The sequence below is a fragment of the Trichoderma camerunense genome, assembly GCF_050948025.1.
Source record: "Trichoderma camerunense strain CBS 138272 chromosome Unknown V8C40scaffold_1, whole genome shotgun sequence".
In the NCBI taxonomy this organism is placed as follows: domain Eukaryota; kingdom Fungi; phylum Ascomycota; class Sordariomycetes; order Hypocreales; family Hypocreaceae; genus Trichoderma; species Trichoderma camerunense.
Window position 1 is genome coordinate 2,427,483 of NW_028145369.1, and position 17,930 is coordinate 2,445,412.

At 51.4% G+C, this 17,930-nt stretch overlaps 5 protein-coding genes across 5 annotated transcripts; 2 read left to right on the top strand and 3 right to left on the bottom strand.

Moving 5' to 3' along the window:
* The first annotated feature begins 948 nt into the window (after positions 1-948).
* On the top strand, positions 949-6,811 carry V8C40DRAFT_230676 (transcriptional regulator SIN3). Its single transcript, XM_083212770.1, has 6 exons — positions 949-1,627; positions 2,315-2,415; positions 2,466-3,036; positions 3,097-3,924; positions 3,993-5,696; positions 5,764-6,811. Exons 1-6 carry the CDS (start codon positions 1,019-1,021, stop codon positions 6,301-6,303), a joined length of 4,353 nt encoding a protein of 1,450 aa, XP_083079400.1. The 5' UTR covers positions 949-1,018; the 3' UTR covers positions 6,304-6,811.
* A 7-nt stretch (positions 6,812-6,818) lies between these two features.
* V8C40DRAFT_230678 (acetyl-CoA C-acetyltransferase) lies at positions 6,819-8,946 on the bottom strand. The gene is made up of 4 exons (XM_083212771.1): positions 8,481-8,946; positions 8,358-8,407; positions 8,229-8,301; positions 6,819-8,165 (listed from the first exon to the last, which is right to left on the bottom strand). Exons 1-4 carry the CDS (start codon positions 8,543-8,545, stop codon positions 7,163-7,165), a joined length of 1,191 nt encoding a protein of 396 aa, XP_083079401.1. The 5' UTR covers positions 8,546-8,946; the 3' UTR covers positions 6,819-7,162.
* A 941-nt stretch (positions 8,947-9,887) lies between these two features.
* V8C40DRAFT_230679 (P-loop containing nucleoside triphosphate hydrolase protein) lies at positions 9,888-13,522 on the top strand. Its single transcript, XM_083212772.1, has 5 exons — positions 9,888-10,013; positions 10,078-10,214; positions 10,271-12,411; positions 12,483-12,570; positions 12,645-13,522. Exons 1-5 carry the CDS (start codon positions 9,994-9,996, stop codon positions 13,208-13,210), a joined length of 2,952 nt encoding a protein of 983 aa, XP_083079402.1. The 5' UTR covers positions 9,888-9,993; the 3' UTR covers positions 13,211-13,522.
* An 859-nt stretch (positions 13,523-14,381) lies between these two features.
* Positions 14,382-15,132, bottom strand: V8C40DRAFT_230684 (uncharacterized protein; the record flags this gene model as incomplete). Its single annotated transcript, XM_083212773.1, has 1 exon — positions 14,382-15,132. A coding segment is annotated over one exon (353 nt), but the record flags the coding sequence as incomplete, so codon positions are not given.
* Positions 15,133-15,631: 499 nt separating this feature from the next.
* On the bottom strand, positions 15,632-16,940 carry V8C40DRAFT_14547 (iron-sulfur cluster assembly protein CIA2). Its single transcript, XM_083211241.1, has 2 exons — positions 16,513-16,940; positions 15,632-16,068 (listed from the first exon to the last, which is right to left on the bottom strand). Exons 1-2 carry the CDS (start codon positions 16,796-16,798, stop codon positions 15,683-15,685), a joined length of 672 nt encoding a protein of 223 aa, XP_083079404.1. The 5' UTR covers positions 16,799-16,940; the 3' UTR covers positions 15,632-15,682.
* Between the last annotated feature and the right edge of the window lie 990 nt (positions 16,941-17,930).

Here is a 17,930-nt window from a genome sequence, read left to right on the forward strand (position 1 = left end):
GTCTCACCTTTTGGTGCTGTATTGCTATTAACAGTACGAAGTACCTATAGCATTCATTGTCTTCTCGTCAAGTGCTAGGTACCGAATTGCTGCTGAATCTCCTCTGTAACAGAGGTAATTAGGTAATGGTGGTACGAGTAAGTAAAGAGGTGCTAGCAAAACACAGATTCTGATCCATAGCTAAACTAAAGTCCGTAGCTGTTGTACTGCCCATATTAGGAGTTTCGCACCTACACAAGCGGCATCCAAGGGATGGACAATGGATAGGTGCCCAGCTAAATTAACCTCTAAAAACGTCTCATCCTCCCTTATCCTCCCCTGCCTAGCTGCATAGTATATTCTTGTGCCTATGCACGTCCTACGCTTGCGACTCTCCCGCTGCTATTAGCATCAAAATGGTCCCCTAGCTTGTTTGCGCTCCTGGTGGGCTGCATGATATCATGTCGCACCGCTGGCGCCGAATTCCGCAGCTCTAAAATCAGATAAGGGACAAATGATAATCCGAGCCATCCACCATTGCCGAACACCTTGCTGCGAGGGATGAATTCCGCTCCAGAGCGCTTATCAACACGTGACGAAGAATCCTCCGCGGCAAGGCCAGGCGATGGCCGTCAGATCTCGTCACCCTCTCAGTTCGGAGCTACTTACACCTAGGTTTGCACCGGTACAATTTGTGTGCCCTTCAGGATTTTTCTCTTGTAGCTTTTGCCGCGCCATTCCTCTGGCCAGGTCTTCTTCACGGATCAGGGATTCCATGTAGGAGTACATCGGCTCAGCTGTGCCTACAAGCTGTAAGTCAGTTTTTTTCATTCCGCTTTCGCGCGACCCAAAGACAGCCTTCCGAATAATCTCCTGAGCCGGCTGAGAGGTGTGGATGGGCAAACATTGGCGAGGAGCTGCCAACCGCCGACATAGGCCCTTTCTGAAGAGCTTACATGGTTTCCCATTGTCTTTTGAGAAACAGTCTTTGATTATCTCCTGAATTTTGCTAATTAAAAATGTTTCTCGGCAGATCAGCATGAACAGCCAGAATCTCCACGGCCACGGCGGCGGCGCGCCGTACGATCGGGAGCGCGAAATGGATGAACGACATCGCGCCATTCAACAGCACGAAGAGATGGCTCGCCGCGACCAAGAACGAGAGAGAGAGCGCGAACGAGAACGAGAGAGCGACCGTTACCCTCCGGCACCGCACCAGAGCAGCGCGGGCTCAATTCCCATTCACCAGCCGGTGGCATCGCGGATCTCCGGTGCCATCCACAGCCCCGGAGGACTGCTCGCAAATCATAATGGAAACGCGCCTCCCATCTCACTTGGCGCTCCGTCGGGGCCCCTGGGCACCTTTGGCGGACCTCTACAGAGTGAGCATGGGCGACCGATCCAACACGGCGGGCCAGGCGGTGCGAACGGGCAACACCAGATGTTTGCATCGATCTCTCATACACAACCTCCTCCCAATAACTCACAAGCGGCGCCCGGCGGCGGTATATTTGGCGGACCTCTGCAGCCTCAACATCAGCAAGATGGAGGCCGGGGAGGCCAGCAAAATGCCACCATGGTTGGTGTAGCTCCTGGTGGGCACCAGATGCCGGGTGGCATCACACAGGGCCAGCAGCCCATTTTAAATGTGAGTGACGGGGTTGTTTATTTTTTATTTCCCTCTTTCAGTTGTCTTTCACTTTTTCTTTCCTTTGGAGCGTTGTGAGCACAAAGTGAAGTGAATGGAGCCGAAGACTGCGGGACAACCGGTAGAGAGTGGCAGCCAGCCGCCCCAAGGTGACGAGCAGAGATGGTTCACTTCAGCTGCTTGTACTTTCTTCCCCTCTCCATCTCAGCCTTTTCACTTTTCACTTTTCTTTTTTCTTGCAAACACCAGCATCCTTTTCTCCATTTCCCTCCCTTCAGACCCTATCCATCACTACTCTACAACGGATTCTGTATGCGTTGCGACGATTGCATAAATCCTCTTCACTCTTCACCCCATCAACGTTGTACACAAGCTGGGCGCTAGCCTAAACTCGACTGTCACCATGGATGGACCGCAGCAGTACCCTGCGGTGGCCATCACACTACCCTCTGGTCGCCCTTTGGCCAGTGTCGTTGACCCGGTGGCTCTCCAAACGCGGGCTTTCCTCGATTTTCCAGCCGGGACACGAGAAGTAGTCACAGCGTTCGTTGGCGGTGGTGAACGCCTAATCTTGGCCTGTCGCGACAACACCAAGCTTTGGGGGTTTTACCATCACTTTCATGTGCCGTTTAATCTTGTATTATTGATATTTCTATTGGGTGGTGACTAACATTCTCAATCCCTTAGGATGCCCTTACCTATCTTGACCAAGTCAAGGTGCAGTTCCACGACCAACCCGATGTTTACAATCGTTTTCTGGACATTATGAAAGACTTTAAGAGCCAGGCGTACGTAAAGTATAGGTTCTAGCAGATTTCAAACGTTGACATGCATTCAGAATTGATACACCTGGGGTGATTAACCGAGTCTCTGAACTATTTGCCGGGCATCCAAATCTGATCCAAGGTTTCAATACCTTCCTCCCTCCTGGATACCGGATAGAATGCGGAGCCGGTAATGATCCCAATACTATTCGAGTTACTACTCCTATGGGAACTACAGTCCAGTCCATCGCTGGGCGAGGGCCTCAGCCTGATGGCCATGGGCTTGCAGTTGGTGGCCAGCCCTTGTTCCCCGAACGTGGAAGCCAATGGCAACAGCGACCCCAGCACAGTATTGAGAGCCCAGAAGCTGCCTTTAGTACCCCAGTTCAAAATGGGGCAAACTTGTTCGTTCAAGCTGCGACCCAAGGTGCGTTTGATGGCCCAGGAGGTCACCAACAACGCAACCCCCCTCAGATGCCAGGAAGTGCTGGCCCGCCTGGCGGACCAAATGCGAGGAATGCTCACACGCCAATGCCCACTTCTGGTCCAGGCGCAGTCAATGGCGGTGCTGCTAATCCGGCAAACATGGAACGCCGCGGCCCCGTTGAGTTTAATCATGCCATCAGTTATGTCAATAAGATTAAAGTAAGTGCCCATATTTAAACTGTCGGCTCGAAAACTTTCGACTAATTGAACACGGCGTAGAACCGCTTTCAGGATAAGCCGGAGATATATAAACAATTCCTTGAGATTCTTCAGACTTACCAGCGAGAGCAGAAGCCGATCCAAGATGTGTATGCCCAAGTGACAACCCTCTTCAACTCGGCACCGGATCTTCTGGAAGACTTTAAGCAGTTTTTGCCAGAGTCTGCTGGCCAAGCTCGGGCACCTCCTGGTCGTCCGGACGACGGCGCCGTTGCTGGATCCAGTCACACGCCTCAACCCGGCATGAGGGATGGGCAGAAGATGCCCCCCTTGGGGAGCTTCCCCCCACCTGTCAGTGCCGGTAAGGACAACAAGAAGCGGCCGCGGACGGATAAGCAAACCCCTACTCCCGGCGCCCTTCTTACCGAAGCCCCCGTTGCAACCCGCATCCCTCCGCAAAATATCAACGGCAGCAAGCGGCCGAAACTCAGCCACGCGAGAGGCAGTGGGGATGGCATCTCCATTGAGCCCACCCTTACACCTGTCATGCCTGAGCCTTACCCCCCTCGTTCCCCTGCAACTTCAAACCAGGAAGAGATTGCTTTCTTTGAGCGGGTTAAGAAATTCCTCAGCAATCGGTCTTCGATGAACGAGTTCCTGAAACTTTGCAACTTGTTCAGCCAGAATATCATTGATAAGAACACTCTGTATCACAAGGGTGCCCTTTTCATTGGTGCCAGCCCAGATTTGATGGCTTTCTGGAAGGCATTTGTTGGCGTCGACTCCCAGGATGTAGTTATTGACAACAGGCCTGCGCCGCCGCTTGAAAAGGTGTCCCTGAGCAACTGCCGCGGATATGGCCCAAGTTATAGACTCCTGCCAAAGAGGGTAAGCAATCACAACGCAGAACGCACTTCAGCCCGGTCCATAGTCAGCTAACAGACATGTTATTATAGGAGCGCCTTAAGCCTTGCAGCGGCCGTGATGAACTTTGCAATTCTGTCCTGAACGACGAGTGGGCTTCGCACCCAACCTGGGCTAGTGAAGATTCTGGGTTTGTCGCTCACCGTAAAAACCAGTTTGAAGAGGGCCTTCATCGCATCGAAGAAGAGCGCCATGATTACGACTTCAACATTGAAGCAAACCTGAAGTGCATCCAACTACTGGAGCCTATTGCTCAGCAAATGCTTGCAATGTCCCCAGCCGAAAGAGAGGCATTTCACATGCCCTCCGCTCTTGCTGGCCAAAGCACTTCTATCTTCAAGCGCATATGCAAGAAGATTTATGGAGAGCGTGGTATTGATGTCGTCAATGACATGTATACCAACCCATTCGACGTCATCCCTGTGCTTCTAGCTCGTATGAAGCAAAAGGACGAAGAGTGGCGCTTTTCGCAGCGTGAGTGGGAAAAGGTGTGGCATGCTCAAACGCACAACATGCACCTGAAGAGTCTGGATCACATGGGCATCCTAGTCAAATCAACAGACAAGAGGAACCTGACGGCAAAGCATCTGGTTGATGTAATCAAGACGAAGCATGAAGAGCAACGTCGCGAGCGCATTCTTAAGGGCAAAGCTCCTCGCCACCAGTTTGTTTGGGATTTCAAGGACAAGGAGGTTGTCCTCGACCTCTTGCGCCTGATGATGCTGTATAGCATGCACAATGGGCAGCACAGCGGCCAAGAGAAGGAGCGTATTCTCGACTTCTTCGAGACATTTGTCCCCGCCTTCTTTGATCTACCCGAAGACGTGGTCCAGGAGAGAGTCCCAAAGATGCAGCCTGAATCTGGCGAAGAGGAGATTGAAGATCAAACTCCGGCTGAGCTGACCAACGGCCGCAGTCGCCGCAATGGCAAAAAGGGTGATCTCCTTAGAGGGGTTCTTGACCCTGGCCGAAACGGCAGCAAACCACGGAACCAAAAAGAGGACAGCGCGGCTTCTGGCAGCAAGGAGACGACTCCCGAGGTCGGATCTGCCAATGAAGAAGAAATGGCTGATGCTAACGACGACTCTGCTGTCCCTGAGGTGTCGAACGAGCGATGGATGCCAAGTATCCCTAAGCCAGTCGTGGTCGGAGACAGCGATAACGCGTTCTTGGACGCCGATGGCGAGCTCAAGGCAGACGGCTTCTTCACTCGCCCGTGGTATAACTTTTTCTGCAACCAAACCATGTTTGTTTTCTTCAGCATCTTCCAAACGCTGTACTCGCGACTCCTGGATATCAAAGACAGCAAGGAGGCCGTTGCAGTTGAGATTCACCGCCTCAACAAGCCCAAGCCTGCCAGAGACCTTGGATTCACTGAGAACCACATGACATTCTTCGAACCCAATGAAGAGCCTGCCAAGTTTTGGCCCAAGACTCTCGAGCTTATCGAGGACTACATTACTGGCGAGATTGACGAGAACCGATACCAGGATGTCATGCGACACTATTACTTGAAAAATGGCTGGAAGCTGTACACTATTCAAGATCTGCTCAAGACTCTCTGCCGTCTAGCTCTGACTTGCAAGAGCCTTGACTCGAAAGAGAAGACGCCGGATCTTATCCAGCAGTACATGGCCAACCGAGAAAGAGAGGAAACGAGCTACCAGACTGAAATCAGCGCGAGAAAGTTCGCTGAGAAATGTGTGAAGGATGGCGATCTGTTTGTGATCTGCTGGGTAAGTTGTATAAAACGGGGGTTTATATGATATTTACATGTTCATGCTTTCTGACGCTTGACTCTAGTTCCCTCAAAAATCAGAAGCTACCATTCGATGGCTCCAGCGAGATGAGACGACCTTTTACATGGATGAAATGCGTCTACGTGAGAGGTGGCAATACTACATCTCTTCCTTCATTCGGGTTGAACCTACCGAAGGCGTTCCTCGATCGAAGCTGCAGAAGGTTGTTCTGACTCGCAATCTGCCCTCTGGAGAGTCCGACTCTGATGAGGATGCTATCCCTAAGCCGGTATCTTATAAGGAAAACCTTACTGTCAGCATTTGTCTCAAGAGCTCAAAGATGATCTGGGCACCTGGTACTTCCGAGTATTTCATTTACGACCAAGCGCCAAAGTCCAAGGAGCAGCGCGAGCAGCGCGAAAAATTCACAAAGACGCTCAGTAACTTTCGCGAGCTGAAGCTTCTTGAGAAGATGGTGCACAACCCGGTGTGGGCCAAGGATATGAGCCCCGAGGAAGTCCAAGAGCAGAACAAGAACTTCCGCAAGTGGATGGACGAGGGAATTTCTCCGGCTGTTTCTAATGAGGATGTGGATATGGATTAGGAAATCCGGCCTCTAGCTGTTTTCTAGTGAGGATGTGGGACATGAGTTATGGTTTCCAGGGAAGCAGACTCCCTCCACTCTTTTGCTCTTGTTTTTTCGTTGCATTTTTTCTATCCCTCTATCCTTTTCTCTTTGAAAGGAGGACTCTGCAGGCATACTTTGAGCGGAATTGGGTTGCACTCTTGTTTTAATGTTTCCTTTTGCCCTTTCATGTTTTTTCTTCTTCTCGTCTACTGGCTGCAAACTTTCAGAAAAAACACGAAAAGAATAGTCTCGCATGAAACAAAAGTACAGCAAGTGAATCGGATGGCAAGACCACTTCGAACGAAAAACAGGACTGGCCTTTGTGCCAAGTTAGTAGTTCATCTTGCAGCGCGCTTTTTCATTTTTTCATATGCAATGTTACTTTTGTACTTAGGTTACGTTTATGTTTTTATTTATCCATCGAAACTCTGTACAGGTAGCTCCAGTGTAGCTTCAATTGATACGCAGGGTTGTTATTAAGAAAGAGTCTGTAAGCTTAGTAGTGTGATTGAAGTTAAAAAGTTCATCTAGACTCGGTATCTTCGGGTGATGGAGTGATCTCTGCTTATTAAAAGACTAGAAATCACTCAAAGGGCTATACAGATGTAAACTTTTTGAATAATTTGTTTTTTTTTTCATTTAATATTTCCTATGTATGATCCAACTCCAGCCCAGCCAAATTTCATATTGGTCTATGGCGGTATATATTGCGGGCGGGTCTATATCTCTTTGCCCAGCCAAGCTTTTTTCCTCTTCGCTTTAATTATTCACTCATATATTCATAATGCTATAATTTTGATGCCTCCTGTGCGGAAGCTGATTCAGGGGTGGGTAGTCACTGCAGGTTCTCGATGACCAGAGCAGAGGCACCACCACCGCCGTTGCAGATACCGGCAACACCAATCTTGCCCTTCTTCTCCGCCAGGACGGAGGTCAGGGTAGAGAGGATACGGGCACCGGAAGCACCCAGGGGGTGGCCGATGGCGACTGAACCACCGAAGACGTTGACCTTCTCGGGGCTAAGGTTGAGGAGCTGCATGTTGGCGAGGGCAACGACAGAGAAGGCCTCGTTGATCTCGTAGTAGTCGACATCCTCGGGGGTGAGGCCGGCGTGCTTGATGGCCTTGGGGATAGCGGCAGCGGGAGCAATGGTGAATCGCTCGGGCTCACGCTCGGCGTCGGCCCAGCCGAGAATCTTGGCAATGGGCTTCAGTCCAAGCTCCTTGAGCTTGGCCTCGGAGACCAGAACAACGGCAGCGGCACCGTCGTTCAGGGGAGCTGCGTTGGGGGCGGTAACGGTACCGTCAGGCTTGAAGGCAGGGCGCATAGCCTTGAGCTTGGCCTCGTTGAGGTTCTTGACCTCGTCATCCCGGTCAACGACAACGGGAGGCTTGCCTCGGCCACCGCTGACCTCAACGGGGACGATCTCCTTGAAGAGACCGGCCTCAGTGGCAGCCTGAGCCCTCTTGTAGGTGTTGATGGCATATTCATCCTGAGCCTCACGGCTGAGGTTGTGCTCGTCGGCGCAGAGCTCGGCCTGGAGACCCATGTGCTCGTTCTTGAAGGTATCGGTCAGACCGTCCTTGAGGACACCGTCGACGAGGGTCTGGTCGCCGTACTTGGCGCCGGTGCGGAGGTTGGGCAGGTAGTGGGGGGTGTTGGACATGGATTCGGCACCGGCAGCGACGACGACGTTGTTGACACCGAGCATGATGTTTTGGGCACCGAGGATGACGGCCTTCAGAGAAGAGGCGCACACCTTGTTGACGGTGGTGGTAATGACGTTCTTGCTAAGGCCAGCACCGACAGCGGCCTGGCGGGCAGGAGCCTGACCCAAGCTATAAGAGGACTGTAAGTATCTTGCCTGGTCGAGCGTGGGATTCGTGGCATGTTTGTCTTACTTGGCGGAGAGGACATTGCCGAAGAAGACCTCCTCGACATCTTCGGGCTTGACGCCAGATCGCTCAACGGCTCCTGTGATGCTGTTAGGATCAGGTACAAGAGGCCACAGTGCTGGAGAGCAGACTCACCCTTGATAGCAGCGGCACCGAGCTGGGTGGCACTCAGGCTGGACAGAGAACTGGATCAAATTATCAGCATCAGGTTGAACGCGTCCAAGAAAGGGGGGGATAGATAGCATAGGAATATCTTACCCCAAGAAAGAACCAACGGGGGTTCTGGCAGCTGAGACGATGTAAACGGGGGGAAGGCCAGACATTTTGGAGGAGTTTGGAGGAATTGAGGTAAAAGGATGGGTTGAATTGAATTGAACTGGCTTTGGGATGAATTGGGAAGAAGAAAAGTGTTGACAATGGGGGAGAGGTGCGAGACCAAAGGGGTATATATACTAGTGCAGCTCAGCCCAACAGATTGCAAGGCAGAGAAGGCCAAGTGATGGAGTGACAGGCCGTGCTTGGACGAGGGTGAGAAATTTATGGATCGCAGGATCGAGGCTGGACGGGATGGAGATGAGATGAAATGACGAAGACGAAGACGACAAGGGACAAGGCTTGTTGGATTGGATCTTGTAATGGACACCGATACCTGGACACAGATAGATGGTGCAACCAGCTGCTGTACTGTACTTAGTATCTTGGTATCCTATTCTAATGCCGAGTGACGGCGGAGGGGCACATTTTTTTCTTAGTGGCCGTTGTTCGGCTCTTTGGAGAGGGACGGACCCCTCCATGCACCAGGGACATGTACATGTACCCAGTACATGGTTCGATGGCACCCAATTGTACACGAATTCAAGCAGCATTGGCTGGATACTAGCTGGAATTGCACCTCACCGCTCCACCGGAATTGCCATGTTGGGCAGTGAGTACTAAAGCTCTCTGGTCCACTGGTACCTTATTCTAGCAAACGCCCAGGCACCTGAATTAGATATTCAGAGGGGGGCATGTATGGAGCCTTGAACAGATACAGGTAAATACTTTGGCTGTCAACGCTCTTCAACCCCCTTGATATTGAGCAATATTACTGTGAGCTCAAACCAACATACCAACCCCTTGCTGATTGCTGATAAATCCCATATTTGATAGGTATCAATTTTACCCCATTGAGATGCAATCGCAGAAATCTGGATCTCGTCAAATTCCACTTGGGCTGAGCGATTACGCTAGAAAGATGCGAGCCAGGGCCTCCCGTATCCGTATCCGTAAAGCTGTCAGAAACATCTCTGCCGTGCAGAGTGTCATTTAACAAAGGACGTACAGACAATTATTCAATCCTTCCGATCCAATAATACGTTCAGTAATCAAGATAACGCTCAGATCACAGTCTTCAACCATGCACGTAAGATGTTGAACAAGTCCGAGTCGGTTTGAAATGCTCAAGTACACGGGTACGCAGCAATACGAAGTATGGAGTACCATGTTCATCGAACTTGCTGACTACCTATGGTTTAAATGGAGAAAGCACACCTTGGCCGATTGACGCTGATAAGATAAGATGCGATAATGCTTCAGCCTTGCATATCGCCACGTGATATGCTCCCGCCAGCTTTGCCTGCAGAAAAAAAGTTGCTAGAGACCCATTTTGGTACAAGGCAGGCAGGCGGTCGGTACAGCAGGTACACGCGACTTGCGACGATACCCGTGTCTTGAGCATCTTGACTTCGTCGCCCGCCATTGACCTTGGCTTTTGGACTAGACCGACGACAAAATGGATGACCTCTACGATGAGTAAGATTTAACCTCTTTTCGCATACAGGATTTGCTCGGAATGCGCTGCTGACAAGCTCCCAAGGTTCGGAAACTTCATTGGGGAGGAGGTTGAGTCTGAGGAAGCGTCTGAGGCTGGAGAAGAGGCGGGCGACTATACATACGACGATGAGCACGAGGGGGCGCCCAGTGTTACTGGACAGGAGCTTATGGAGCTCGATGGTAGGCCGAAATCCGTCTTAACCTGCAAAGCAGATGGCTGATTGCGCCCCGAGCAGATGGACCTTCGAATGCCGTCATTCTCCATGAGGACAAGCAATACTACCCCACCGCTGAGCAGGTGTACGGCGTCGACGTCGAGACGCGAGTAGAGGAGGAAGATGCGCAGCCTCTAACGGAACCCATCATTGCGCCGGTCGAGCAGAAGAAGTTCAACATCGAGGAGGTCGACCTGCCGCCCGTCTACTTCGATCGCGAGTTCATGGCCGATTTGATGAACTTCCCCGAGCAAACAAGGAACATTGCGCTGGCTGGCCACTTGCACCATGGAAAGACGGCGTTTATGGACATGCTTGTCCTAGAGACTCACGACATCACCGACAGGCTTGAGCGGAGAGTCGGCAAGAAGCGTGATGAGGCCCTACGATACACCGACATTCACATGTTGGAGCGAGAGCGGGGAATCTCTATCAAAGCTGCGCCCATGAGCCTTGTTCTGCAGAGCACCAAGGGAAAGTCGCACCTCTTCAACATCATTGATACCCCTGGCCATGTCAACTTTGTAGATGAGGTGGCAGCGGCCTCTAGGCTAGTGGACGGCGTGTGTTTGGTCGTGGATGTGGTTGAGGGTGTCCAGGTCAACACTGAACAGATCATCAAGCACGCTGTTCTGGAAGACATTCCTCTGACGCTCATCATCAACAAGGTAGACCGGTTGATCCTGGAGCTGAAGCTACCTCCCAAGGACGCCTATTTCAAGCTCAAGCATGTTGTGGAGGAGGTCAACACAGTCATCGCCAACACCATCCCGACCAAAGCAGCCTCACGGCGACTAAGTCCTGAGAAGGGCAATGTTCTATTTGCCTGCACAGACATGGGATGGTGCTTCACACTGCCCTCCTTTGCCAAGATGTACACGGACACCTTTGGCGACATCAACGCGGAAGAGTTTGCCAAGCGATTATGGGGAGATGTTTACTATAACCCAAAAAAGAGAAACTTCACCCGCAAACCGGCAGAAGACAGATCTGCTAGATCCTTTGTGCACTTCGTTCTCGAACCCATCTACAAAATCTTCACCCACTCTATCAGTGATAGCCCCGAGCAGCTGAAGCTAGTCTTGGCTTCGCTTGGCATTGAGCTGAAGCCGTCACAATACAAGGCAGACGCAAATGTCATCCTCAAGCTGGTATGCGAGCAGTTCTTTGGCCCTTCGTCGGGCTTCGTCGACATGGTTGTAAAACACATCCCGTCACCAACAGAGGGCGCACAACGGTTGCTGGAGCGATACTACACCGGTCCTCTGGATACAAAGGTTGCGGAGTCAATGAAGACGTGCAACCAAGACGGTCCCTTGGTAGTCCACGTCACAAAGCTCTTCAACACCTCAGACGCAAAGAGCTTCTACTCATTTGGTCGTGTTCTGAGCGGTACAGCCCGACCCGGTGCTGCGGTGAGAGTTCTCGGCGAAGGCTATTCCCTTGACGATGAAGAAGACATGACAATGGCCTCCATTGCCGAAGTATTCATTGCAGAGACAAGATACAACATTCCTACAGACGGTGTCCCGGCGGGCAACCTGGTACTGCTGGGAGGCGTGGACAACTCAATTGTTAAATCTGCGACAATCGTCCCTCCTAAGCTGGAGGATGATGAAGATGCCTTCATCTTTAGACCTGTCACTCACTTTACTGAATCTGTTCTCAAAGTGGCTGTCGAGCCTATCAACCCTTCCGAGCTCCCCAAGATGCTTGACGGACTACGCAAAGTCCAAAAGTCATACCCCCTCATCAACACAAAAGTCGAAGAATCTGGCGAGCACATCATCCTAGGAACTGGAGAGCTCTACATGGACTGCGTTCTGCACGATCTGCGGCGATTATATGCCGACATGGATATCAAGGTATCAGATCCGGTAACAAGATTCTGTGAGACTGTAGTGGAGACTTCGGCGACAAAATGCTACGCCATCACGCCGAATAAGAAGAACAAAATCACCATGGTGGCAGAGCAGCTGGAGAAGGGCATATCCACGGACATCGAGACGGGTGCTGTCAGAATACGGGATCCAGTACGAAAAACGGCCAAGTTCTTTGAAGAAAACCACGGCTGGGATAAGCTGGCGGCCAGAAGTATCTGGGCTTTTGGCCCTGACGAGATGGGGCCCAATATCCTCCAGGACGACACCCTGCCCACTGAGGTGAGTTAAAATGAAAGGTTGGATCTATTTGAACGAGCTCGCTAACGATTTTTTTCTTTTCTTGACATCAGGTCGACAAGAAGCTGCTGAATACTGTGAAAGAATCCATCAGACAGGGTTTCAGCTGGGCCACTCGTGAAGGTCCCCTCTGTGAAGAGCGTATGTCCTAATTACCTTCCCAATCTTAAACGCCGTATTTGTGTAGGCGACCACTCTCTGACAGCTGTTGATAGCCATCCGTAACACCAAATTCAAGGTCACAGACGTGGTCTTGGCCAACGAGGCCATTTTCCGTGGCGGTGGTCAAATCATTCCCACCTCTCGGAGAGCGTGCTACTCATCCTTCCTCATGGCTTCTCCTCGTCTAATGGAGCCCGTTTACTCTGTTTCAGTCACCGGACCGGAAGACTCTTACATGGAAGTCTACAATGTGCTCGCAAGACGCCGAGGCCACGTCCTGTCCGACGGCCCCGTCGCTGGCACACCCCTCTACCGCGTAAACGGCCTCCTCCCCGTCATCGATAGCTTTGGCTTCGAGACGGATCTGCGTATCAAAACACAGGGCGGCTCCATGGTCAGCCTGGTGTTTGACAGCTGGAGCATCGTGCCCGGCGATCCGCTTGACAGAGACCAGGTCACAAGGCCGCTTCAGCCTGCTTCTGCGCAGGCCACGGCCAGAGACTTTGTGCTTAAGACGAGGAGGCGCAAGGGTCTCAGCGAGGATGTCAGCGTCAAGACGTTTTTGGAGCCAGAATTCTACCAGAGCCTGATGGAGAGCGGGATGCTCGGTGACGCGTAGAGCTTTCAACAGTAATGAGGATCTACGCCTTATCACGACATGTGACTTGGTTCACGCTGTGCTATTTATGCTGCTATGTTCGCTATATAATTCAAGGAAGGGTAAAATCTGTACTAACGGGGATATCAAAGCGGCTGGAAGCAAAAAAAAGGGGGGAGAAAGAGGATGAAGAAGGGAGGAGATGGGAAACGCAACAGCCGTCAAGGAGTAGCAAGTTGAGTACGTTGGTATATATGACGGCCAAGGCGCAGATGTTAGATTTGTTTTTTATCTACCTTAATGAAGACAAAGATTATTAGATGTCTATCGTGATAATGTTTTATTTGTCTGGCTAGCTGCTCGTGATTGGTGGAAGAATGGCGATGCCTCTGTTGCGCCTTTGCAGCGCTATATGGAATGGGGGGACCCATGCCCTGCTTCTGCGTTGGCTTTAGTTTCCTGTATACAATTTACAGCACAGTCGTATCACTACTAGCAAGGCAAGGTAGCCTAGACCAGATTGATGCTACCTGGCAAGCAGCACACAAATCGAGCCCTGCTCCTCGTCATTTTCCCTGATCCGGCAGCGTTGCAATACCGGTACAATGCCGGTGATCCCATCATGAAAAAGCCCAAGGGGGAGAAGGGATCTATCACAATTCCAATTGATTGATCCAGTATAATCCTATCTGAGAATTGAACCCTCCCCCGTCCGGCAGAAGCACAAGGGCGCTCAAAAGGGAAACGACGGATTGGTTGGGGGCATCCCAAGAGAAAAAAAGGGCAAGATTGCGAGTCAGCGATGGTACGCACCCCATGAGCCTAGCATGAATTAAAAAGGCCGAATTGTTTCCTTCAGAACTTCTGCAGGACGCTGCAGGACAGTTTACACTACTGCCGAATAGCTACACACACATACATACGTATACCCCTGCAAATATCATTTTCCCATTCTCTATTACTGTACAAATATGCAGACGCAGATGCAGATGCAGATGCAGCAACTCAACCAACAACCAACAGCAATTCGTACTCTACTGTAGTATTACGCCCCCCATTTCATGCAGGAGTTCGTGCAAAAAAAAAAGTTATATTTTTCTCACTCTCGGGTTTCTGCCGCAATCACCCCCTGCTGCATATGACTTGACCTGTCAATTCTTGAATCATGTCACGGACCAACCAATGTCAGTCAGTCTGAGCTTCTCTCTCTCTCTCTCTCTCTCTTCGGGGTTCACCGCTTATGCACTTCGCACTGTAAACGTTCTTGTACTCAACTCAGCTCACTCAGTCCTGTCAACCTGTCGAAAATGGCGTACTGCTTATGGCATATCTTACTGTAAGGTTAGGTAGTCCCAGCATGGTTATGTATGTACCGTGCTAGCATTACTGCCGGCATGATGACATTGGATCGAGCCGTAATAGGCTGTCAGGTCGGCATTTAGCGGTTCCAGATTGTTGCAGGGAAGCTCGTGCAGAGTTACAGGCGTTGATGTAAGCCAGCCGAGTTGAGCGATGGATAGGTGGCTTTCTAGATTCACTTCGGCGACTTCCACAGATCTGAGGCACCCCTGTTTGCCCATCAACGAAGCTTCATTCCCTAGGTAGCAATGGGCTATCATGATACATGGATGCATTGGGTTGGCAGTCACGGGATACGGTCCGTTTGCTCTGGGCCGATGACGGAGAATTCTTCCTTCGTATATTTATTTTCAAGACTTGTTCTAGGCAACCATATTCCATAGCCAAGAGGTAGCTTGCGATCGGCCTCCATGGAACCAAGGACAGCTCTTTAGGCAATTCCAGCCCATGCAGTCCGAACGTTATGACACCTTGACAACAAGGCATCAGTCTCAAAAAGTCAGGGCACGCGACATCCAAGCGGCTGACCAACCTCCCACCGGCCCCACGGGCAAAGAAGACAACACGAACAAGACAAATCATGAATCATAGAGTCCGGTTATTGGGAAACACTCAAAAAAAATTGTCCGATTCAGTTCGCCGCCGGTGTTGGCGTTCGCCTTTATCGGTTACCATTGAGACCGCCATCGGTTATCAGCGAATATCATGCAGCTAACTTGGCCAACTCGAATTGTTTCAAGAGTATCAGTGCAGTAGTAGTTGCCACCGGCAATAGTAGTTGCCACTTCCAGCAGTAGTTGCTAGTAGCTGCTACTTCTTGCGGCTGATTCTTACAGCCATGCTGCGAGCAAAGACTCTCACTGTGGTCAAAGCTTTCTCATCTAGCTTCTCAGATGCTGACAGACTTGGGTCCACGGACAATATGGTATGGATACCCCAGTGGCACCCCCGAAGGCCATGCTTATATCTTATCCATGGGTGCAATATCACGAAACGTTGGGTTGACCATTTGAGGCCTAAGAGCACTGGATAGAAGTGGTGGTACAAAATACCGAGCACTAGCAGACACGCTTGGCTTAAAGCGTGTCACGACACCTTAACCGGCGGGTTATTCTTCTCTCGAAATTGAACAATTCAATTCTCCAAGCAAGACTCCAGCATCTTGTCCAGGACGCTCCTCAGCGAATCATTTTCCAATGCCGCCGCGACACGCTCCTTGTCGCTGAGCTGTTTGTTCACTTGGTCATCTTGGCTGTGGCTGTTTTCCTTGCAGATGACTTCCACGCGGTAATTGGGAGGCAACACTTGCTCCAGCCGGACCCTTACGCCAAGCCCAAGCACGGTAGCGAGAGAGCAGTGGGTGACGGTGGGAGTAAGCTCGACCGTGACTTGGACAATTGTGTTCGGACTTGGCACTCCGAGGGCCGGAGAGGGAGTAATGTGGATGTCAGGGAGGTTGACGACGGACAATTGGCCAAGTGATACCGGATGTTCTGGATCCGTTATGCTAGAAATAAGGTCTGGGAATGGATGTTAGCACTGTCAAATCCTGCCAGCAGCATACGGAGTCAAAGCAAGTGTGATGTGAAGAGGAAGATTCAAGGGCATCCCGAGATGTGAGTTTTGGGTAAGAGCTCGCTATTCCCGTTTGCGCAGGGGACGTTTCCTCTCCTCCATTTCCCTCGTTGGTCATGGTCATCAACTCAAATAAGCCAAAATAAGCAGCTAGAGCCATGCAAATCCCCCAGAATTGACAGCGGGTGGTATGATTTTGACAAAATGGGTTTGGCATGTCAGGGGAGGCTACGTCGGTCCTCAGTTTGAAACGCCGACTGGCCACCCCGAGGGGAAAAAGACGTAGACGCACGGATCAAAAGACATATCAAACTAGGAAAACAAGAGGGTGGACGGAGGGCCGAGGCAGGCGCAAGTTGTGTTGAAACATTTGGGGGTCGTAGTCTTACCGTAGATCTCTTGCTCGTCGATGGGCTCGGCCGATAAATCGTCCTCAGCAGAAGCTCCTGAGCCGGCACCGAAGCGGGACCAGGCCACTGCCGCCGCTGTGTCATCCTGATACCGGATGTCGTCGTCTTGCAAGAAGGGCCGAGACATGTACGACGGCTTCGCAAAAATCAGGTCCGAGTATCTACAGTCGGGCCCATTGCGCGGAGCCGACCGTTTCTGCCGAGTTGGGAGCTGAGAAGCGCTCAGAATCGTCGGGTTGGCGTTATCCAGGGCCGCAGCAGCCATTTTGCCTTTGGTCTGTATATGGATGGCTTCAAATCTCAGAGAGCGGAGGATGCGGTGCGCGGGGTGCGTAGATGCTCTGTCCGTCTGCAATTGCTGGACAACGGACAAGCCAGAAGCTAGACTGGTGAGGAAATAATTCGGGGTCCTGACGCGGGGCGATCGGCCGACGGTTCAGGGCGACAATGCAGGGTATTCGCACGAGACGAGGGGGTGTGTTCGTGGAGGCAAGTTGGGACGGCAATGGAGATTGTCGAGTCCAAGCTTCCCGGAGTTTGACCATTAGTAATGAGGGGAGGCTTTTTTGGCGGGCGGTCAGAAACGCTCTCCGTGCCGGCGCAAAACCGGGGCAGAGTCTTGCTGGTGATGAACGGAGCAAGCGGGGGGAGAATAAGAGCAATGGCAGGTGTCAAAAAGCCGCGGCTTGTCGTTGTTGACAAAGATCGGAGTGGCTGGAATACTCCAAGTTCGTATCTACTACGGAGAACAGGTACGGGTATCCTAGATGCGACGTTTGGGGTTGAGGGCTTTGCAACTCGCTTCGTCACGTTGTTCTAGCGAGATGTGACTGCTCGATATGGAATATGTACAGGGTACAGGGGTTTGGGTGGCAGTTTGCGGGCTAAGCAGGCTGCACGGAGTAGTCACTCGTACTTGTATTTTGTTCGGAGTTTAGAGTTGAAGAGCATCTGGATACTGCCGATGCCGTGCTCTGAACATACACACAACAACCTCCCCTTACTAAGGCGCTGGATTGGATGATACCGGTAGACTAAGATATGAAGTAAAGGAGCTTGCCTTGTACACACTTGTAGACTGTTCTATATACCTCCAAGAACCCCGGAATTGGTGGACTTAATGCAGACCAAAGTTGGAATCCCGTAACTGTGCGAGCGAACCGTCCATGGTCTGCACCGACATCCGTAGTTCCGGCAAGGGGAGGCTCCAACACACGTTCCGACTTGGTACTAGGGCTTCCTTGTGAGCAGCCGCAAGAGGCAATCGCGGGCTATCTCGCATCGCCAGTCGAGCACACTGGAGCCCGCAAATCCTCTTGAATCCTTCCTTTGTGCGCCGCATGCTCCTAAAATCATGCTACTGCTATGCCAGTCCAGGCATAGAGTGGTGGTTTGCT

Bases quoted from the DNA above. Each gene is read 5' to 3' on its own strand.
- V8C40DRAFT_14547 (XM_083211241.1), bottom strand. From the start codon at position 16,798: ATGGCTGCTGCGGCCCTGGATAACGCCAACCCGACGATTCTGAGCGCT. The intron at 16,069-16,512 runs GTAAGACTACGA...ATCCATTCCCAG, and splicing joins CGACGAGCAAGAGATCTACG to ACCTTATTTCTAGCATAACG.
- V8C40DRAFT_230679 (XM_083212772.1), top strand. From the start codon at position 9,994: ATGGATGACCTCTACGATGA. The intron at 10,215-10,270 runs GTAGGCCGAAAT...CGCCCCGAGCAG, and splicing joins GGAGCTTATGGAGCTCGATG to ATGGACCTTCGAATGCCGTC. The intron at 12,571-12,644 runs GTATGTCCTAAT...AGCTGTTGATAG, and splicing joins AGGTCCCCTCTGTGAAGAGC to CCATCCGTAACACCAAATTC.
- V8C40DRAFT_230678 (XM_083212771.1), bottom strand. From the start codon at position 8,545: ATGTCTGGCCTTCCCCCCGTTTACATCGTCTCAGCTGCCAGAACCCCC. The intron at 8,408-8,480 runs GTAAGATATTCC...AATTTGATCCAG, and splicing joins CCCGTTGGTTCTTTCTTGGG to TTCTCTGTCCAGCCTGAGTG. The intron at 8,302-8,357 runs GTGAGTCTGCTC...ACAGCATCACAG, and splicing joins CGGTGCCGCTGCTATCAAGG to GAGCCGTTGAGCGATCTGGC.
- V8C40DRAFT_230676 (XM_083212770.1), top strand. From the start codon at position 1,019: ATGAACAGCCAGAATCTCCACGGCCACGGCGGCGGCGCGCCGTACGAT. The intron at 1,628-2,314 runs GTGAGTGACGGG...TCAATCCCTTAG, and splicing joins GCCAGCAGCCCATTTTAAAT to GATGCCCTTACCTATCTTGA. The intron at 3,037-3,096 runs GTAAGTGCCCAT...AACACGGCGTAG, and splicing joins GTTATGTCAATAAGATTAAA to AACCGCTTTCAGGATAAGCC.